General features: G+C 36.8%; 2 protein-coding genes across 8 annotated transcripts; both read right to left on the reverse strand.

The window, feature by feature from the left end:
• Nucleotides 1–451: 451 nt before the first annotated feature.
• Nucleotides 452–14,610, reverse strand: LOC111578031 (uncharacterized). 6 transcript variants are annotated; one of them, XM_023284609.3, is made up of 10 exons: nucleotides 14,464–14,610; nucleotides 14,234–14,344; nucleotides 7,755–8,048; nucleotides 7,425–7,453; nucleotides 4,788–5,079; nucleotides 3,315–3,344; nucleotides 2,955–2,999; nucleotides 2,292–2,339; nucleotides 1,899–1,942; nucleotides 452–1,709 (listed from the first exon to the last, which is right to left on the reverse strand). In XM_023284609.3, exons 3-10 carry the CDS (start codon nucleotides 7,864–7,866, stop codon nucleotides 1,374–1,376), a joined length of 936 nt encoding a protein of 311 aa, XP_023140377.2. In that variant the 5' UTR covers nucleotides 7,867–8,048; nucleotides 14,234–14,344; nucleotides 14,464–14,610; the 3' UTR covers nucleotides 452–1,373. The 6 variants fall into 6 exon arrangements, with proteins under 6 accessions (XP_023140377.2, XP_054869766.1, XP_054869765.1 ...); XM_055013791.1 differs by adding an exon at nucleotides 7,564–7,612 and having other exon boundaries at nucleotides 4,788–5,076; nucleotides 14,234–14,608; XM_055013790.1 differs by adding an exon at nucleotides 7,564–7,612 and having other exon boundaries at nucleotides 14,234–14,608.
• Nucleotides 14,611–16,592: 1,982 nt separating this feature from the next.
• On the reverse strand, nucleotides 16,593–22,007 carry pycard (PYD and CARD domain containing). Of its 2 annotated transcripts, XM_023284587.3 has the most exons (4): nucleotides 21,500–22,004; nucleotides 20,692–20,736; nucleotides 19,234–19,278; nucleotides 16,593–17,287 (listed from the first exon to the last, which is right to left on the reverse strand). In XM_023284587.3, exons 1-4 carry the CDS (start codon nucleotides 21,750–21,752, stop codon nucleotides 17,025–17,027), a joined length of 606 nt encoding a protein of 201 aa, XP_023140355.2. In that variant the 5' UTR covers nucleotides 21,753–22,004; the 3' UTR covers nucleotides 16,593–17,024. The 2 variants fall into 2 exon arrangements, with proteins under 2 accessions (XP_023140355.2, XP_035810657.1); XM_035954764.2 differs by lacking the exon at nucleotides 19,234–19,278 and having other exon boundaries at nucleotides 21,500–22,007.
• Between the last annotated feature and the right edge of the window lie 1,155 nt (nucleotides 22,008–23,162).

Here is a 23,162-nt window from a genome sequence, read left to right on the forward strand (position 1 = left end):
GAATCAACCCTCCTTTGCGTCGAGCTTGTTTCAAAGTATGAGGGGTTGAATTGTGTTGAAGGCGCTTGAGAAGTCCAAGAACATGATCCTCCCAAGTGAGAATAAACCCGGTGGAGCATGTAGAGAACCACATCGTCCACTCCAACTTTCTCCTGGTATGCAAACCGCACAGGGTCAAATGAATGAGCAACCTGTGGTCTCAAAAAGCGTCTCAGAAGCAGAAGCTCCAGGTTGTTTGTGAGGTGTGAGGTGAGAGCCACCAGTCTGTAGTCATTTCTCTCAACCAGGCGCCTGACTTTGGACACTGGTACAAGACAAGATGTTTTCCACAGAAATGGAAACCGACCAGCCTGCAGACTCAAGCTGAAGATCCTCTGGAGGGGTGAGTTAGTGTGGGAGATGTGATGGGATGGAGGGGGTGAGGCAGAGTGGAGGAGGTGGTGACGACTGACACTGTTGTGATGTTTTGGCTTTATTTAATACAAATCATTTCTTTTTCAGAAATATGTTTGTTGAGATAAAGTTTATCAGCAAAAATCCACAAAAATACATCAGTGTTTAAAATTTCTGTAACAACTGTGACTGACTTGTAACATTAAGACATGTTGACGAGTTTCTCAAAAGCTAGTAACCATTTTTAGGTGCTACAAGACCCAGAAAACGAGAGACGACGAGTAACTTCTAACCAAGTTATACAGCTGCTGACAGAAGTTGCATATTTACACAAAACAGAAAGACACGAGAGGCAGTGAGGCGAACCACTCACATTAAATCACAGCCACTTGACCTGTGAGGTTGCTTGCAAATTCGTGTCCAGCGGTGGTAAATGCTGCAGTCTGATTGGAGGAGGACACCGGGTGGTGGCCCAATCAGCCACGCCAGTAGGCAGGGAAAAGGACAAGTGCTGGAGTGCAGGTCTGGAGGTCCAGGCTAATCAGCTGAGATGAGTGGCACCAGGGTCTGGTTGAAATAAAATGATTTATCCACGGTTTTAAATGGTGCCAACAAATTTGTTCCGCCCATTTTTTGAGTTTTGTGTAAAATTATGTCAATTTTGGCTTTTTTTCTTCTGCTTTTTTGTGTTTTTCCAATGCACATCAAGGAAATAAACAAAATACCAAAACCATTTGGAATTGCAGCAATTTCTGGGAGAAATGGTGTATTTTCTGGAAAAATTCCAGGGGTGCCGATACTTTTGTCCATGACTGTATAACTGAGTTCACACAAGCCATCTCCACACAGAGAGACTACACAAGTCCACCACAAAAGCAAAAGTAATCCAGTCCAAACCAGTTTGAAATCAATTTCAAAACCAGTATAAAACCAGTCTAAACTCAAGTCCAAAACCTTCTGAAAATAATGAACTAGATACATCACTGTGTTGTTTTAACAGGTTTCTGTTTGTTTCCATCACTGCCTATCTTTGGATCATGAGCTGCTGACAGCATCAGCACCAGATCATTCCTGTTCATTTTCTTGAATACCTTCTTGGTCACCTCCACAGACCGTTGGCTGTAGGCCTGAATCATCAGATCCACCAGGTCCAACATGTCTGCCTTGTCCAGTTTACATCTTGGGATGCATGGGAGGTCCAACATGAACATGAAGTTACTGTCCTCCAGGGTCCACTTGAATTCTTTCAACTCTGACTCTTTCAGATGTTCAAGCATTTTCTGAATCCTCTCTCTGTCTGATGAGATCATTGCTGCCTGATGAAGTCAAAGCAAACAAACCAATAAAAGGATGTGATTAGATCATAGCTTCGTCGGTGGATAACTGATCATCAGTTGTGCATCCACTTCAAGCAGGACAGGAGTTTAGTGAGAAACGATTTAAAACATTGAATTATTTTTATGCTGTATCTGATCAAATCAAAGCTGTGTCACTTTGTTACTCACTTTGTGCAGCTGTGCAGACAGCTGTTCATCCACAGAGTGTTTCTCTGAGGAGAGAGGAAAAAACTAAATGACTGTCTTGATTCCAACAGAGTTCTAATACAAAAGGTTTGATCCCAAAATGAGCAGTGAGTGAAGCTGGATGCTGGTTTGTGTTCTTGTTTCTCTGAGTTCATGGGAAGGTGAGTGAAACAGCAGCAGGTTTAAAGTGTGGCCAGTTAAACACATCACCTCTAAAGACCACAAATCTAATCTCACTTGAGTTGACATTCTATGCAGCACTTACATGGATGATGGTAACTTTTCTGACACTTGATCAAATTGAACATGGTTTTTTCCCTTGTTCTTTAAAATCATTTAATGAGAAAACAACAGCATTAATTCCTGTAAACTTACCATCAGCCACATCGCTGACCCCAGTTGCTCCACTCAAAGATCCTGCAGCTGTAAGAAATGTATGGAAATATTGAAATGCTCTTTTTGTCATGAAAACGATGAACAAACTGCTTTCTTTAAGACATTTAATTCATAAAACATCAAAAACAGATGCAGGCTCTGACTGTCTTGTTTTCTGAATTTGACCTCAACTTGCTCTTCTTGGTTTTAAATCGTTCCTCTCACTGCTTTTCTGTTTCTAAAGTGTCTGAAAAGTCTACATATGAATATGAACATTCATGACTTTTCCACTTTTACTGAGGTTTAACATAATTCAGCTAAAAATATCAAGCTACAGTTTCATATCATGAAACCAGGTAACGCATATGCTGCTGAAGGATGAAGTTTCATGTAAAATTCAAACAAAGTCTTCTCTGTAGTAGCTCATGGTCAGAAAATCTAACATAACTCACTGTCACTAGACCAGGAGAACTGTCCATCTGTGTCTTTGACGACACAAATGTTCACAATTTTCTTCCACAGAATGTCATGAAAATATCAACCATGTTTACATTCTGGGAAACACTGAAATCCAGACACTTTATAGAAATGACTGCAGAAGGAATAAATGAATCTGACTGGATACTGGAAGCCTTAAGTTTCAATGATCAGTAATTAATCTACCTCCTACTGCAGCATCAGAACACGATCCAGTTGATGATTCTGCAGCTGCAACACATTAAAAGACACGTGAACTCGTGAAATTGAGTAACATGCATTATTCTGGATGAACACAAACACAAAGACGACTTCTGAAGAGTTTTCATTTAATGTGTGAATGGAAAAAAGTTAAAAACAAATGAGTGACAATACAGTTATACGGATGCATGTGATAGTTGCTGGTAGCTGATGGTAACTCACAAACACAGACACAATAATAAACACAAAATCGCAGCTAACTCTATTGTACTTTAAAGATCTGCAACAGGTGAAGTTTTACTATGACTGAAATCCAAAGTTCTTCTAAATCCTCTTCAGACTTACCTTCTACAGGACCAGAGTTTGGATGGTCATCTGAAAAAAGATGCACAACAAATCAAATTATGGTTACAGTTACGGTTCGTGTTGTACTTTAATGCATACATGCACCTTCAAAACAAAGGCTTTATTAACAAGGTGTGTTCACAGATAAAAACAGGAAGTGGCTTTATACTTTTATATTGCAGAGAAACACTTCAGATCAGAAGTGGTTTTATGTTATTTGTGAAACAAAACAGGCGGTTCACGCACAAACTCATTTTCACATTTGTTGGCTGTTGGCTTTTCAATCCAACAGCTGTTCCAACGGTCTAAAGCACTTACAGCTGTGAACAAAAGTTTACATACAGTTGTAGAGACCATGTATATAATGGCAGTCTTCAAATGGCTCTTACAACTCTTAATTTTCTACGACAGAATTAGTGTGTCGTGTGTCTTTGTCACACGCTAAAAACAAACATGCATTTTGGTTCTGTCAGATTTATTTAAGATCTTTTGGAAATATGACAAAATCTGGCAAATCAAAAATAAACAGAAACTTGAAATATGAGTTTTGGTCATGTTGCAAGTTGTGTTAATCAGATTTTCTTAGAGGCACGATCCTTAACTTGTGAGTGATTACAATTGACTACAGCTGCTGACTCTTCTGAGGTAATTTAATTAGAGCCCATCGGATATACTCATGAGACTCAGACACAAATGCTCCAGTGGGAAAGACTGAGGAGCTCAACAAAGATCTGAAAAAGCAAATCACTGACTTAAAAAAGTCAAAAAAGTCACTTGAAGCCATTTCAAAGCAGCTACAAACCCCACAATGATAATACAATTATATTAATTAGTTAACCAAATTTTAGAATTTCTGTACAGATATATTTGACCCAGCAATTTTGTCATATTTCCAGAAGACCTTCAACAAATGTATAAAACAACCTAAATGCATTTTTATTGTGTGCGTGCGTGCGTGTGAGACAAAGATGCAAGAGTTTCAGTGATTCGATTCAAGGAAATTCAGAGTTCTAGGAGTCATTTGAAACTCAAGACCATCATGATATATACGGTCTTTACAAGTGTATGGAAACTTTTGCTAACGACAATTTACGGGTTTCAGACTTTTCATGGAATAAAGTAAATCGGTGTTTTCTCATCTCTATCATGTGTTCAAAGGCAAGTAAACACATAAATCAAGTTGTTACATCCAGACTGTTTCCTCTTATCAGTGTCATGGTAAAGGTGATTTGGCTCTATTCTAAGTATTTCTGAAATGTTACCAAAAATATTGAAGTCTGATATATTTTACTAAAAACAAACGACATTAGCCTGCCAGTAGAACAAAAGGAAAAGTCCAGGCACAAATAAAGTCACTGGGATTCATCCTCAGGGGTTCTTCAATGTCTAAACTAAACTTCATTGCAATTGTAAAATACTACAGACCACACTCTATAGTCCAAATTCTTGAAATTTGCTTTTCACATAAGTTACCTTTGGATGCAGAGCTGATCTCTGGCAGCTTCTGCACCAGATCAGTCCTGTTCATCTTCCTGAAAACCTCTCTGGTCATGTCCACAGACTGCTCATTGTACATCGCCACCATCAGCTCCACAACATCAGCTCTGTCTTCTGCCCTCTCCATTCTGGAACTTAATATTCTTGGAAGGCCTCTTTGTCTTACAGTCTTCTGTAGGATCCACTTGAAATGGTTAAGCTCTGCGTCATTTAAATATTCCAGTGTTTCCTTAAGTTTCTCCGGAATTGATGTCATCAGTACTTCCTGCTGGATTCAAAGTGATCACAGTGAGCAGGTTTTGTCACATTTCCAGACGAGCTATAATAAATGTGTTTCAGTGATTTCATCATAGAAAATTAAGAGTTACAGGAGTCATAGGAAATTCAAGACTGCATGATATAAAGTGCTGTTAAATATTAATTTGCTCTGTTCTCGACGCCTTCTATTTTTGCATACACCTCACACTTAAATGTTCCAGTTCACCAAATTATCATTTCTATTTATTTATTATTAGATACATTTTGATAAATTTATTTATTATTACACAAAATGCCGTTTTTAAATGACAATTTACTGAAAACCTTTATCAACCATGTGAAAAAATAATTGCTCCCCTGAAACTGACAACTGGTTGGGCCACTTCTGGCAGCAACAACTGCAGTTAAACGTTTACAATAGCTTGTGATCAGTCTTTTAGATCTTCAATGAGGAAATTTGACCCACTCTTTTCTGCAGAATAGATTTTTTTTTGTTTTTTGCCACATTAGATGGTTTTCGATCACAAACTGTCCTTATAAGGACTTTCCACAGCATCTTATTTGTATTCAAGTCTGGACTTTGACTCGGCTACTGAAAAACCTTCATTTTGTTTTTTTTTTGAGCCACTTTCAGTTGTTTAATATCTGATTCTGACATTAACAAAATCTTACATGTATGTGGTAACTAACTTTCAATACTTGTCTTTTTAAAATTCCTCAAATTAAAAAACAACATACTGAAATTTCTTCTTGTCATCTTCAGTAGTAGAGAATTCAGTGGTGGAGAAGATTATTCTGATTTAATAAATACAAACAATTCCTGTTCCTGTTTCTTTCACCCTTAAAAACATTAATTATTAATTTTAAAAGATATACTGTTTCATGTACAGGCTGCAGCTCTGTTCACATTCTGTGCTGCCAAACACTGTCATCGTTTAATGAACAATAAGTGGATGTTTCTGGTGGATAAACTATCCAGATTTATCGTTGCTGTTGAAGAATAAAAACAGTCCAAATGTACATGCAGACATTTCCTCATCTGATGCTCAGTGGTAAAGACATGGAGACATTACTGTTGGATAAAGTTACTGCTGAAGAGCTCAACCTGAAGGCAGCTTCAGTTCTGTCACAAACATCCAGCACAAATCACCACTTTGGGTTTTATCTTGAAAATCTCGTTAAAAACACTGTGTCCTGGTGATCTGTTATCTTCATCCACTTCCACCACATGTATCAGTGTGGTGGAAGTGGATGTTTCCAAAAGCAGCTCAATAACAGACGCCATCGTTTCCACCTGGTAAATTCAAAGCAAATGTTTATGTGGAGAAAGTAAAACTTCTCAGCTGGGACGGTTACAGATGTTTCTGTTCAAATCTCATCAATGCGGCAGAAATGTAAATGTGTTTAGATCACATCAAATGTAGAACAAAAGGTAACGATATCACAAAAAAATTACAGGAAACCTGCTTGTACGTGTGTGAGTCTCTCTCACACCAACAAAGTAGCTCCTTTTCTTTCCTTTGACATTTTGACTAAATTTGTGTAGAAAACTTCATGACTGTCGTTTAGTTTAGGGCTGCAATTCTCTGAAAAAACTGAGTTACAAAAACTTCAAAGATCCTCCTGATTTTATAATAGACAGAACGTGTAACTAGTTCAGTCTTTTCTTATTGAAAATAAAAAATAAACATTTATTTTAATCTGCTTTGAAAATATTCTCATTTTCTTCCTCTGTCAAAGTCAGTAATGAGTACAAGTCAAGAGGTGGATGGAACACAAATAGTTACAGATTCCTTCCAGACAAGAAAAATAGACTCCTCTCTGAATAAAACTTTACTGATATGATTTTTCCATCAAAAATACAATTCTGTGAAAATAAACTTTTACAATATCAGTGACAATTAAATGAATACAATTATTTTCCTTTTAATCCTTTAACTCTCCTACATCACTATAAGACCAATGTCAATGGATGTATAATGCAGGATTCTAGTTTCCATCTCACACTTGTGCAAGTTGTCTGTTGCACCTTCAGATAAATGTTAGCAGAAGAATTATTCTAATGTCAAACTCTGAGAATAACATGATGCTGAACAGTGAAGATCAAACATCAATGAGAAGTAACAAATAAAACATGTTTTTTTTCTGTGGAAGCTGATTTTAACATGAATGTTTCAGAACAATCATGCTTCATGTCTGCATAATATAGTTGGAGTTTGCTCTTTGAAAGAACAACGTGAGGAAAATTAGGAATTTTACTTGTATTTCTTATGTTTAAGGTCAATATGATTCTCAGTCTTCATCTACTCAATCAAATCTGTGCTGTGTGAAGTCGACTGATGTGACGTTACTCACTCTCTGGACCAGTGGAGGACACACTTCCTCTGAGGAGAAAACAAACACAAAAACATCTGTTACAAGTTATTTTAGCGGGTTTAGAATTCAAAAGATTGCACACAAAAGTGACACTTAAAACTCCTTAATAGAGACATACTTATTATATGTAGAGATGTTGAAAGATTTTCCATCCATGCTGAATGGTGCTGGATGGATTTGGTTGTAATATGCATGATTGTAAAAGAGTTAAACAAAAACTGTAACTCAGCTGGTTTCATATTTTCAAATCAACAGACTAAACTATAAAACATCTGCAGTTTGTTCATGTTTCTGTCTTTGTTGTCTCACCTTCAGTTCCTGAGTGGATACCTGACAATCTCTGCACCAGATCAGTCCTGCTCATCTTCATCAAAACCTTTGTGGTCGCCTCCACACACTCTCGGCTGTACGTCTCCACCATCAGCTCCACGACATCCTCAGTGTTTGCTGCTTTCAGTCAGCTCCTCCAGGTGACCGGCACACCTTCCTCCTCTCCAATGAGTAACTTGAATTTGTCAAAGTCTTCGGGACTCAACTGGTTCAGTGTTTCAACAAGCAGCTTCTTTGTTGTCATTGTTTCCACCTGATGAATTAAGAGAATACCTGCAGAATGGGACATACAGTGCAGTGAAAAAGTATTCGCCCCCTTCTTGAATTTTTATTTTTTTGAATATTTCCCCCACTTAAATGTTTAAGACTATCAAAAAAATTTGTATTAGACAAAGACAACCAAAGTGAACACAAAATGCAGTTTTAAAATGATTGTTTAAAGTTTTAAGGGAAAATGCTGTCTAAACCTACCTGGGCCTATGTGAAAATGTAATTGCCCCCTTTGTTAAATCATGAATTAACTGTGACTAATCACATTTTTGGAAAGCAAGTTCAATTTCACTGACCACACCCAAGCCTGATTACCTCCAGCTCTATTCAGTCAACAAATCACTTAAATTGAACCTGTCTGACAAAATGAAGTCGGCCAAAAGATCTCAAAAAGTTGCAACAAAATGCCGCAATGCAAAGAAATTCAAGAACAGACAAAAAAAAATAAAGTAATTGACATCTATCAGTTTGGAAAGGATTTCAAAGCCATTTGTAAAGCTTTAGGACTCCAGATAACCACAGTGAGAACCACTATCCACAAATGGAGAAAACATGGAACAGTGCTGAACCTTTCCAGGGGTGGCTGTACCAAAATTTCCCCAAGAGCACAGCGGCGACTCATCCAAGAGGTCACAAAGGAACCCAGGGCAACATCTGAAGAACTGGAGGCCATTCTTGTCTCCATTAAGTTCAGTGTTCATGACTCGACAGTAAGGAAGAGACTGGGCAAAAGAGTTCCAAGGTGAAAACCACTGCTGACCAAAAAGGACATAAAAGCTCGTCTTACTTTTGCAAACAAACATCTGAATGATACCCAAGATTTCTGGGAGAATATTCCATGGACCGATGAGACAAAAGTTGTACTTTTTGGAAGGTGTGTTTCTCATTACATCTGGAGTAAAAGTAGCAGCATTTCAGAAAAAGAACATCATCCCAACAGTCAAACATGGTGGTGGTAGTGTGATCATCTGGGGCTGCTCTGCTGCTTCAGGACCTGGACGACTTGCTGTGATTGATGGGACCATGACTTCTACTCTCTACAAGATAATCCTGAAGGAGGATGTTCGTGACCTCAAGTTGAAAAACACTTAGGTTCTGCAGCAGGACCAAAACACACCAGCAAGTCCACTTTGGAATGGCTTTAAAAAAAAAAAAAAAAAAAAAAAAAAAAAACTAAATGAAGGTTCTGGAGTGGCCTAGTCAAAGTCCGGACTTGAGTCTGATTGAAAAGCTGTGGCAGGACCTTAAAAATGCTGTTCATGCTCAGAAACCCTCCAGTGTTGCTGAATTAAAACAATTCTGCAAAGAAGAGTGGGCCAAAATATCCCCACAGAGATGTGAAAGACTCATTGGCAGTTGTAGAAAACGCTTAATTTCAGTTGTTGCTGCTGAGGGTGGCCCAACCAGTTATTAGGTTTAGGGGGCAATTACTTTTTCACACAGGGCCAAGTAGCTTTGAATAGTTTTTTCCCAGTTAATAAATAAAATCATCATTTAAAAACTGCATTTTGTGTTTACTTTGGCTATCTTTGTCCAATATTTACATTTGTTTGATGATTTTAAACATTAAAGTGGGGAAAATATGTATAAAAAATAAGAATTTGAGAATGGGGCAAAAAAAAAAAATTCACAGCACTGTATGCTGTATGTGCTCTAACATCATGCCTGGAAACTGGCTGCTTTGCATTTCATTAATACTAGCTTTACTGACATGTGCTTCTGAGTGTTTATCACCAGGAATACATACTATCACTGTATAATAGATAACATTTGTTCTGTAACAGTAAAACATGAATAAATGAGTGAACAAACATAACCTATGACTCCTATGAAGAAGTTACAATCAGTTGATATGAGAGACTGTGCATAAAACCATTGCCTGTTCTTTACCAGTCAAAACTTGAGTGGTGAGTGACAAAGAAAAGCCACCGTTGAAAAAAGATCATACTAAATCTGGACTAGAGTTCAAGGCATATGAGAGACTCTGAAGTCAGCTGGAAGAAGGTTCTTTGGTCTGATGAAAGCAAATTTTAACTGTTTGGCCATCATTCAAGATGTTGCATTTGATGGACACCAAACACTGCACATCATCACAAACGCACCATCCCCATTGTTAAACACGGTGGTGGCAGCATCATGATGTGGAGATGCTTCTCGGCAGCAGGCCCTGGAGGACTTGTAAAGGTAGAGGGTAACATGAATGCACCAAAGCATTGGGAATTCCCACATCAGGAAAGCACTGAGAAACTCTGGCTACCCCTACTGGCCATTCATCAAATCGACAAAAAGATCTAGGAAACACAACACCGCAACAAACAGCAAGGAAAACAGGAGGAACAAGTGGTTATACCATACATAGCTAGAGTATCGGAGAAACTCAGGAAGATTTTCTCTAAACATCATATCCCGGTGCATTTCAAACAAAGGAAACTCAAAGACCAAGACTTGTTCACCCCAAAGATAAAACACCAACACACAAGTGGAGCAATGTTGTATGTGCAGTCCAATGTGGCGAAAAGTGCACTGACTTGAACATAGGAGAGACTAAGCAACATCTTCACAAGCTCATGGCTCAACACTGGAGAGCCAACTCCTCAGGACAAGACAGCAGTCCACCTGCATCTGAAGGATAAAGGACATTTCTTTGAGGACAGCAATGTCCACATGTTGGACAGAGAGAACAGATGGATTGAGAGAGGAGTGAAAGAAGTCATCTATTTCAAATTGGAACAGCCATCTGTAAACAGAGGAAGGGGTTTGTGACACCACTTATCAAACACCTATAATGCACTGATAAGGTCTCTCCCCAGAAAGTTTTGCCATTGTTAACATCTTGAGTCGCTCCTTTCTTTTTTTGCAGATTCACATCCTTTCTTGTGTAAACTGGCAGCACCATCACCAAGATTGCTGTCATTGTTTGGTGGATCACCTGATTTCACAACAATCCACACCTGGAGACAATGTGAGTCTCCAGGGTTGTTAATGTACTAGGTTGTTAATGGTATTAGCCATGTGACCTGGAGTGACTTTATCTTCAGGCACTCTTCATTCCTCAGTTAGAACTGAAGAAGAACCTGGGTGAAAGTGAAACGTCTTCAAGAGTCTACAAGAGAAGTCCAGTTGATTTCTACTGAAGCTCCTATGATTTGCATGTTCAGATGTTGTTTTTGAAATATCTGTTAATAATTCCCATGTAATGCAAACTATTTCTGTTAACGACTGCTCTTCATGTCCTGCCTAACCCCTAAGAAGGAACAATCAATAACATTGTTGGTGTTTTACAACTTAATGGCTCCTAAGATGTCAATGAACCAACAGCACATGCAAAGATTCACAGCCGAGACTACAAAGTGACTTCATTCTAGGTCATCAGATTCAGCGTGTAAACTCTGATACCCCCAATATAAAACAAAACTGTGGATCAACTTGCTGGGTAACATAATTAACCTGGCATGCTGAGACATTTATGTGGAAAAAAGAGAGTTAATGCAAGTTGAGCTGGGCTTTAGTTCATGTTGCATTGTATTAGAACGCTTTATATTTATATTTTGTCCACTCCAGTGAGACACAGACCAGAGAAGACAGACAACATGTTAATTATCTGTAAATAGGAAAAGAAAGAGGAGACAAAAGCAGAGTATGCAGGAAATATTCAGAAGACATATCATTCAATTTAATGGTATGTGCTCTGGTACACAATGGTACAAGTAGTTCAAGTCAACAGGTTTTCTGATCTTTTCAGCTGCTTTGTGTTGTAATGATTGTGGAAACTTTCTGCTTCTGTATTTCTGCCTGGCAGCGTGCAAACAGGACATTCACACTCCTGTTGCTACAACTAATATCTGTTGTGCATCTTGTTCATCACTTTTTATTTCCTTCTGCCACCTTTTATGAAAAACTCGGAGTGGGAACGTGTGCTTGACTGACTTCACCTTAATTGTGGCATCTAGCAGAGAAACGACCACCTCTGATACACCTGATACCTGCATCCAGCTGCTGCACAAGACATGCATCCTTTTCATCACGATCATTTTGAAACAGAACACATGGTTGATAATGTTAGAAAAACAGCGGGATGACTTAATTTATCTAACAGTAAAAAAGTGTTCTGTAATGCTTCCTGCCCACACTTCCTGTATTGTAAAATGTGTGGAACTTATTCAAAGAGCGATGTTTTGCCTTGAGACTTGTAGATTTCTAGCATAGATAAGCTAAATGTTACTGATTGAGTTTCACAGATGAATTGGAAAGTTTGTGCCACTTGTGAGGTTACAGTCAAAGTGCAGCAGTGTTGTGACAGACACACAACAGGTCCTGACAGGTGAGCAAAGTATTTGTACTGATTCAATGACTGTATATCAGTACAGCAAACAGAAAAAACTTTGATACACACTGACTCCTGTCTGGGTCTTTACTCCAGCAAAAGTCACCCAAACTGACATGAAAAGAGCGAGATTGACCTAAAAGAAAGTAGTTTGCACGTATATATAAAATCATTCTCTTTGCTGAATCCAGCAAATTTGATTTCATTTTTTTTTTTAACTTTATAAAATCAGTGTCGGCCCCAAAAGTCACTGATCAGTTGAGCTCTGTTTTAATCCCTATCAGCCTTGAAAAAACACATCAGTCGACCCCTAAAATTCAAAATAAAGTTTAAAAACATAGTGAAAGGCTCCATGAAAGCACCGTTTACTCAGCTGATCAGTGGCGGTTCTAGACAAATTTTACTGTGGGTGGGGGGGTGGGAGGGGCAAAGTGTTTACTCACAGGGGCACATTATAAAGCAACAACAATGATATTTAAGCACTCAAAACTTCTATTTTACTTTATATTAAAATCAAGCAAATGTTTATTATTTACAAAAAATGCATCAACTCTCCTGACCCCTGTCAAAGTGGTTGGGAATACATTAATGTTTTCCTCATCCTCATCCTCTGAAAGGTCCCTCTCTGTGACTTTCATTGTGACTTCCATCCTCCAACTCCTCTGGTTCTTCCTCTTCCTGCTCCTCAGCTCTCTAAACACCTTGACATGACCTCGCTGCTTTCACCGTTTTATTTGTGGCAAAAAAAGACCAATGTCCCTTTCTGGCCTCATGTCGACGAGCCTACAATAAGAGGAAAACCATAGAGGCATCCATCTCATTGAACAAGTAACGTTAACCATCTATACTTAGCACAGGGGGATACTGTTCATCACTTTACTCACCAAATGTATTATTTATCAAAATGCAACAGTCAAGACTGAGGTTAGACAGTTAACATCGTCATACCATCGTGATATTTGATTGGATGAGTTTACTTAGCAACTCTAAACATAATGAGACCAGACATTTATAAACTTGATTTCATTGTCATAGTGAGGAACAACAGGAACACAGTCATGTTTGCAACAAATCACTTTTAAAGGTGAAATCGTTCTGCTTACCTTGTGCGTGTCTGTTGCAACAAGAAAAGCAGCTCCTCCTGTCTCCAAATTTTGTAGCAATTCCACCAAACGCAGACAGACCACCTGTCCACCTGATGGACAGCAAAGCTACACTTTGGGTCTGTTGCTCTGATTCATCCGTAGAACCACTTTAGTTTGGGTTTCGGCTCATTTCATGGTTATAAAGTGATCAGATAATTATTCAGTCAGCACAGAGGCCAGCCACATTTGGACAGGATCCACTGCAGCTGATCATCTTCAGCTCTGGTCCAATATTTCTATCATTTCCATACAGCCACAGGGTTCAGCCATCTAACATCAATAATGTTGCTAAAACACGACTAAAATTACTGATATTTTTTTGGTTTATTTTCCCTTTTTTTCTTAATGTAACATTCAAAGCCTGCAGTCTGTGTGTCCACATATGAGCTCAGAAAGACTTTACAGATCAAATTCTTTCGGTTTCATTTATTTACCCTTTGACAGAACAGGAAATCGCCTCTTACTTTTATCTCATCCCACATTTATATTTCCTTCACTCAGTGACTAAATGTTCTACATAACAATCAAACTGAGAGTAAAAAATCTCTCTAATAAGAATAATTTAAGAATGTTTAACTGTCATTGGAGCTCTGCTGTCAGTTAGACCCGGAAATAAAACTCACCTCCTTTATTTATCTCATTTATGCTCGAAGCTTCGAAAACACCCCGAAGTTTAGAAGCTGTTCAGGCCTGAAAAAGTCAGAAAGTGACTTAGTTACCTTGTTAATTTAGTTCATATGTTCCTCTGGGCTGAAGTTCCGTCTCTTTAAACTGAAGTTTTCCGCTGCTCGTGAATCCAGCTGCACTTCTAATGCGTGTGCTCGTAACAGCTAAAACGGCGAAGAAAAATTTAAATTTTAGTAGTTATTTGTCATATTTCATGTCGATAACCGCTAAACACACATGATATGACAACTAAAAAAATAGTCCAACCATAAAAATACACTACGTTCTAGTTTTTTTCTTCTTCGTCGTCTTTTTTCTGCTTCCTCCTCTTCTTCTTCTGCTTATATTTTTGCAGCTTCATTGTAGAAGAAAACATTACAGTTTGTAAATTGGAATGTAAAAATATTATCTGTAGACATTTTTAACATGGATATTATCTACATTTTTTCTTTTATTCTGCTGTTAAAAAATGTCAATTTCCGATTGATATATTTACAAATCCCATAAAAACCTTTCAGAATACAAGCAGGAATAAAACTGGAAAGATTGTGGATGTCAGAGCTGCTGGAGTGGAGATTCATGGATCAGAGCTGAAGAAAAAAAATACTGACAGGTTAAAATGAAATTTGAATTTTTCTGTGTGCAAAAAAGTCAAGACAATTTTGCTTTAATGTGAGATAATAAATCTATCACATCACCTGTTTCTTTACTAAATTTCTAGGATGATGATCAGCAGAATGCATCCATTGATGCATGGTTACAGTTTCCCGCATAGCATACAGAAGGCCACATGGATTAAACTTTGATCAAAGGGCTCTTTACACTTTTGAATATGTATGTTTTCTTTTTTTTTTTTATAGAATTAGAGGTTTTTACAGAGATTCCACAGGTGAACATCACCATCCACCATTTGGCATTCATGATGCAACATCTGAAGGTAACAAATATATGAATAAAGATGCTGATCACATAGAAACACAGAGAAGCTTTGGGAGGTTTTTCCCTGCATTGGAGTACTCTGCAAAAATTAGCTGTCTAACCTAGATTTCTAATCTTATATCTAGCCAAAAAGTCTTTTTGATCTTGTTTTGAGAATAATTTACTATGCAAGAGCAGAATTTGTAAGATTATTAATCTTGTTTTAAGATTATTTATTTATTTCTTATTTAGTTTCTAAATCCTAAAATTTGAAATTTTCCATGCATAATACAATAAATGACTGTCAGAGACTCTGTTTGATGCCACAGTTTATATTTTCAGACCATTTTTAGCTCTAAAAACTTGTTTCAAGACCTCCTAGTAACAAGTGATATATTTGGACTTTGGTGACATTATTAGAATTATTACAAACACTGATGTTGTACCAGCATCAACACATTTATTTACAAAGCTGTGCTAAAGGGCACCATCACATGCTGTATCAATTCATGATTACAGCACAGACAGTAACAGAGCACATATCACCTCACCACACCTTCATCTTGGTTGTTCATTTCAGGTTTTAAGTGCAATGACATCATCAAGGTTATATTTAATCAAAACATAAACACTGCTTTTGAAACTGACTGGGTAGTACGATGTATGATCAGTGAGCTTTTCAGCATCTCTCAACTCAGTGGCCTGGCCAAGATTAGGTACTGCAACTTCATAGGCTAAAAGATCTCTATTCCAACCCACAGTCTCATAAAGCTGTAAATGTATAATGTGATACATATTTTATGTACATATTGAAATGCTTCAAGCAATTCTTTATATTTTGAGAAGCAACAAGTAATCTTTGCTAGCACCATATGCAGAAAGCAATGTTTGAGAGAGCATTTCAAATAAATGTTACTGGCAGTGCTAATTCTGTGCACATGTTGATGCTGATCATACATGCAGTCCTGGTTGTGATTTCAGTAGTCAGTCAGGATGTATAATCTTTGTGTGTTTATAGGTGCCCAGATAGTTCAGCTGGTTGAGCAAGTGACCCATGAATGCAGTGACTTGAGTTTGATTCCAGCTCATGGCCCTTTACTGCATGTCTTACTAGAAATAAGAAAATAAAGAATTATTTGCTCATATTTAGTATTTTTCACTTATTATTGGGCAACATCAAGCCTGATTTCAAGTATTTTGACCTGAAAATCAGCATTTTCAGCTTATTTTAATCTTTTTGGATACTTACCTGGGACCTTTAAAAATCTTATTTCAAGATTTCTTATCAAGTAAAATTTACTTGCTGATGGAGTGATAATTTCACTAGTTTTAAGTGATTTTCCTCTCAAATTTAGTGTTTATATCTTATATTTGGACTGCCCTTTCTTGAAGTGTAACTATTGGGAATAATTCAATTTTACTGGAAGCAAACACCTCATTATGTCAGTAAAGATTTGTCACATGTGATTTCTGATTTTTAAAACACTCCAGTCATTCAAAATTAAAAATTTATTATGAATTTAAAATACAAAACATTTTGAATGAAGCACCAACAGTGGAAACATTCGCACCTGATTTACATGTCAACAGTTAGAGCAACAATTCTGGTCATTCTGTTTTAATTAAGATAAAAAAATGAGGTTAAAAACAGACTCCTGCTCCATTTGATATCTGCTGGCTAAAAATAATTCATTTCTGATCAATACTTTCTCATTCTGGTGCATTCTGAATAAAATCAATCAGTGAAGTGAGGCTCACTGATCTGCAAACACATTTCAGCTAATTTAAGTGTAAAATAAAGGACAAAAAGATTTGTTTTACAAAACCCTCACTCAGACATAACATTAACATTTCCCCATTTATCATGTCAAGAAAACATTTCCTGTTCGGATCAGCTTCTTCTAAAAATGGATTCCATCACAATATTCACTTCTTTCCTTCGAGCTCCTTGATGAGATATTCTTCATGCTTCTGAAGGATTTGGTAGAAGATATCCTTGCAGGCTTTTGCAGCTTTTAGAGGACCTTCGTACAGGGCCCTCATCTTCTCCTGAGGGGTAGCGATCAATCGGATTTTGGTATAAGCTTCCTGGTTGATAACTTTTTTCTCAAGGAGATCATCCAAAATGGAATCAATGTTGCTCACTCTCTGGATCAGTGCTCCTCTGTGTTTATCCACAAAGTGCATGTCTGAGGAAAAAGGAAATAAATTACACATGAAGCTCAAACCATCCTGATACATTTCAAAATGTTACAAAACTCTAATTCACTACAGACAATTCCTGCATTGGATCAGACTTAAAGCTTATTTCCACTTCATTTCAGACTCACGTGTTTCCCATTAATGTCTCTGTTGTGTCTTTATTCTAACTTTGCTTTTTCCACCTGTTTTGCAGCGTTTGGAAAAAAAAAACATGCTGCACAAAACAGCGAATGTCAGGAAAATGTGAGCTCCCTGCAGCTTTCCCGAAAACCAGATTTATTCTATTTAATGTTTGTTTTCAGTCTGACTGAAAGGAACCACAGAAATTAGCTGCCTGGATGGACATTAACTGCACTGAGAATCAGTGTGACCTGATCACCAACATACTCCTCTGTCACTTTGTCAGACTGTGGAAATGTTTCTGTGCAGTGTGTGTTCATTCACCAGTCTCCAAACTACAATGATTTCAAATATTCATGGAAAACCCTGATGAATACTTACTCAAAAGGACTCAAAAACAAATTCAAATGAGTACAACATGTTCAAAATCACTCAAGTTTTGCTTAAATATCTTAACTCAAAATTATTCAAAACCCCTAAAAAATTGCTTTAGAAAGTGCTAATTATCTATAAAATGTTCAAAATCCCTCAGAAGTGATCAAAAATGCCTTGGAATTTATTTAAAATTACTTGGAGATGGTAAAAGATGACTTAGAAATTGTCCAAAAGGCCCAAAAATTGCCAAAATGACTTGAAAGCTACTCAAATTGACAGAAAAACTGCCAAAATTGTCTGAAAAAACCTTAAAGTAATCATAAATGGTAATAAATGTCACAAAACTGTTCAAACAACTGTTTAACAATCCTTCAAAATGAGTAAAACAATAAAAAATTTATCCAAAATCATTTGAAAAATGCACTGTAAATAAGAAAACTACAGTCTATTCAGCAGAGTTGGAATTCTGATTTGTTTGAACATGAAAATAAAAATAGCTATGCTTGACTTGAAAATACACATCAGACAAATCATGTGTACCTCATTGTTTCTGAATTTGTAATTGTGAATAAGCTGAAAATGTAATTTGTTGTTGGTACAACAAAGCTGGAAAAAACCACAAGGTTTCCCGGAATATACAGCAGGGGCAAGTCCTCATGCTTCCTTCCCTTGGCCTACAACTCAGCTACGACTCTATGTAGCTCAACAGGTTGAACAGACGACCCATAAACAGGGGCTCTCGTCCCCAACACAGTGGTCATGGGTTTGAATCCAGCTCATGGCCCTTTGCTGCAGGTCCTTTCCACATTCTTCTTCCCACTTTGCTGTCTCTCAGTAAAGCCAGAAAAAGGCCAAAAAAATAACTTCAAAAAAAACGATTGTGGGGTTAACTAGCTTTTGGTAGTTCTGTGAATCACACTATTCAGCTTATTAACAAGGTTTTATTGGCCAAATGAAGAATTAATAGTAGTGACTATTCACAGAACAATGCAAATGTAACTGGTACAACAATGAAGTATGACTTAGGACAATGAACGAGCAAATCGTTGAGACAATTCAAAAATTTTACTGCCTTGAAATTGTAAGTTTTCTCAACTATTCTTTTTTTACGGTGTGGTTTTCAAAAATGTCTCAAACATTGTCCAAACCTAAAAGTGTACAAAATGACTTAAGATTGATTCAACATCACTTAAAGACAGTTTTTAAAAAAAAGACTCAAAATTTGCTCAAACTGACTCAAAAGTTTTCCAGATGGGCCCCCAAAAATGTAATGAGCAAAATAACTCAAAAATTGTTCACAATTTCTCAAAAATTAACCAAAATTACCCAAAAGCTGCTAAAAAATGACCCAAATGCTGCCAAATGACAGAAAGAAATCTCAAAGGAAGGGAATGAAGGTTGATGTGAAATTCAGAAACTGCAGCAGACAGCGACTCACCATCAGTGGAAGCAGACTGTGAGGTTTGTCCACCGGCCTCCTCAACTGCACAAACAGGAGACACAGTGTCAGAATGAGACAAAGATTTAAAACATGACGTCCAGCTGCAGCTAAAAATCATTTATCTGTTCTTTTCTCGATTAGTTGTCAGTTTGTGTTACTTATCAGCTGCCCAATATTACCCAAAAGGTCCTAAAATGATGGAAATTGGACAAAGTTAATACAATATTGATCAAAATGACTGAAACTGCCTAAAAAGACCCAAAAGTTGTCCTGAACTGACACCAAAATGATTCAAAACTGCTCATACAATGATTTTTAAAAATGTCTCTGAACTCAAAAACTGTTCAATAATTGGTAAAAAAAAATACATAAAATAATTTCAAACAAAATTTGAATAAAATAATTTTAAAAAATGAAAAAAAAATCCAAAAGGCCCAAATATTTCTCCAAAATGATTAAAAGGTTAACTCTAATATGGTGAAAATATTTTTTAAAAAGACACACAAAAATGGACCAAAATTACTCATAAAATCCCTCTAATATGGTAAACATAATGTCTTTAAATTGTACAAATTTAATACAACTATTTTCAAAATCCCTCAGAGACAGTAAAAAAAATGACTAAAAAATGGTCAAGAATTATTTAAAAAGATTTTTAAAAAATATGTCTAAAAAATCATTTACAAATAATTAGTAAACATGTTGGAAAAATATTGATAAAATTCCCTTTAAATATAAATATAATACCTGAAAAATGTCCTGAAGTTGCTAATAAAATGCCTTAAAAATGGCCTTAAAATGTTGACAAAACGACTGGAAAATGTCCTAAAAATATAAATAAAATGTTGTCGATCAGATTCACACCTCAGGTGCACGAAAGTTCTTAAAATCCCTCCAGTGTTTATGTTTGACAACTAAATGGCTTTGCAACACTTACAGGAAATGCAGACACAGATCTGGTGCAGTAGTAACTGGTTACCAACAAATGGCAAACAAAATGACTCAGAACACAAAACAAAAACCAAAAATGATTTGGACTTACATTAATCGGACTTAAAGCTTATTTCCACTTGGTTTGAAAGTCATGTATTTCTCATTTATGTGCCCATTGTGTCTCTACTCTAACTTGACCAAAACAATTTAAAATGGATATCAAGTGCAGGCAGCATTTTAAATAGAAAGGCTGAACTGCACAAGGTTTAATGCTATATTTGGACTACTTCATTGATATTTTTCACTTTATTTTTCTTTCTCTTCTTGTTTTGTTTAACATGTCCCACCACTTTGCGCTGCTTTTGTTTTGGTGAGTAAATAATAAACATAAAAACTTTCTTATCTTAAAGTCCAGTAACATTAGAAATACAGCCACTGAGAACAACAGGCCATTGGAAGATCATGTTGGAAGAGAATGAAGCTTGATGTGAAATTCAGAAACTGCAGCAGACAGCGACTTACCATCAGTGGAAGCAGACTGTGAGGTTTGTCCACTGGTCTCCTCAACTGCACAAACAGGAGACACAGTGTCAGACTGAGACAAAGATTTAGCAGCAGTGAACTTAAAATTTCATGTCCAGTCAGTAGGGCTGCAGCTCAAATTCATTCCTTTCTTGATTAGTTGTCAGTGTCACTTAACAGCTGCCTGTTATTACCTAAAAGTTCCTACAGTGACAGAAATTGGCCAAAATGAATAAAATATTGATCAAATTGAGTTAAATTGTCTTAAAAGATGCAAAAGCTGTCCTGAACTGATACTAAAATGATTCAAAATGACTCATTTAATGTTCAAAATCACAAAAAATTTTTTTAAAAATTCTCAAAACTCTCTAAAAGAACTCAAAAACTGTTCAAGAATTGTTTAAAATGAAATAAAAATAATTTAAAGTTGTCCAAACGACCCAAACAATTGCCCCAAATTATTCAAAAACTACTCAAAATGACAGGAAAAAGCCTAAAATGAAACAAAATGTCCACAATGACAGAAAAAATGATCTAAAATAACTCATAAAAGTTTCAAATCACTCAAAAAATTGTACAAATATTGTCTCAAATTGAACAAATGGACTCAAAACATGTTCAAAATCACTGAGATGGTAAAAAAAAAAAGACCTAAAAAATGCAAACAACTAAAAAAAAAATATGATGTAATAATAATGTTTGTTTCTATTTCATCGGGTTTCCCTGCTTTTTTGTTTATTATAGCAGAGCATCACTTTCGTGCACAACCTGTAAAGTTTCAGCTGAAAACTATCGCTGGGATATTTACCGAGTGTCTCCGCCTCGTCGGAGCAGCCGATGCTGTTCAGGATCTCCGCGGCCACGGTCACGGCGTGTTTCTCCGTGAAAGTGGAAACCACCACGTCTGCTACGTCCATGTAGTCTTTGCCCTCCACCTTATTGCGAGGGACGCGGGGCTTGTCCTTGCGGGCCAACAGTTCACGGATGAACCTCTTCAGGTCCGCATCGGTCAGGTTCTGCAGAGCGCCCATCATGGCAGATCTCACGGGTTTACCGGCCATCTCTCACAGGGAAACACTTCTGCTGCTTCCGCGTAGACGCTGCTGTCACATAAACTTTTGAAAAACAAGGAAGAGTTGTGTTGCCTTCAAACGCTGTCGGAAATAGTACAGCCCTAGAAGTGGGCGGATCGATCCAAATATCGATAATATCGACACCAGCGTTGGTATTGATGTTGAATGATACCAGTGCAACGATATCAATACTTTAGTTTCGGTTTCTGTCCTGTATGTCTGCACTGATGTGGCTGCAGCAGCTAATCCTCCTCTTGTGATTGTATGTTGTACTGTCACGTGACTCAGTGGCGCCAGACAAACAAGTAAGCAGGCTCAGCTACATCATAAATTATAGTGGCAGGACGTATAACTTCAATTTCTTCCATGGCTCTGTCAGTCTGTTCCTGCCCGATTTGTAAAATGAGCTGTTTAGATGTTGTTGCTTTCCTCAACCAACACTGAGGAAAGAGGAGGCAGAGAAGGAGAAGTCTGACTGGGACACACTGATGATCAGACTGCAGGCAAGAATTACAAAGACTAGTGCTGTACGAAATTAAATAATCATTCATCACAATCATGATTTTTATTCTAACCACTATAAGAAAACAATTGACTGCGGCCTTTAAAATTTATCATATTTAACATTACAAAAGTAACTGTGCAAAAAAATTATCGGCAATCCTGGCCCTGTTTTTACTTGGTATTGGATCGATACCAAATCTTGCAGTATCGCACACCACTACAGGTCCGTCAAGGGACCCTGTAGGACCAACACAGTATTAGGCAGGTGGTCATAATGTTATGCCTGATTGGTGTACATAAACAGGCATATGCTGCAAAAAAAAAGGAAAAAAAATGTATGAATGTAATAATTGAATGTAATAATTCCCCATAAAACAATGTTTGAGCAGAACAATCACACAATTTTTACTGCATTTAAATTAGCAATAATTTTACCAATAATTGCCTTTATTTGAAAAAAAAGGTACATTATGGACTGAAGAACGGTTAATAATATTCCCACTATTATTTTACAGACTTTCCTAGTTTCGTTGTCCCATATATAATATCTAGCAAAACCTCAGAAAAAAATAAGTGTTCATTTAGATGTTGACAGTAAAAACAACAACAAAACAAGACACAAATAAAGACCATATGCAACATCAAATCTTTGCATTTTCACAAATAGTATTTTTTTCTTTTACAATGTTTACAGCATTGAAATTATATATATGTATATATATATATACATGTATATATATATATATATATATATATACATATATATTCCTGTTTTATTAAACCACAGATAATTTAAAGAGGTCGAAGTGGTACATAATGTCCACATAAAAAATCTATATTTATACAAATGGTCATCTGTTGTTGTAAGATTACACTGTTTTACTTTATTTAAAT

This window comes from Amphiprion ocellaris, chromosome 9, assembly GCF_022539595.1.
Source record: "Amphiprion ocellaris isolate individual 3 ecotype Okinawa chromosome 9, ASM2253959v1, whole genome shotgun sequence".
Classification (NCBI taxonomy): Eukaryota; Metazoa; Chordata; class Actinopteri; family Pomacentridae; genus Amphiprion; species Amphiprion ocellaris.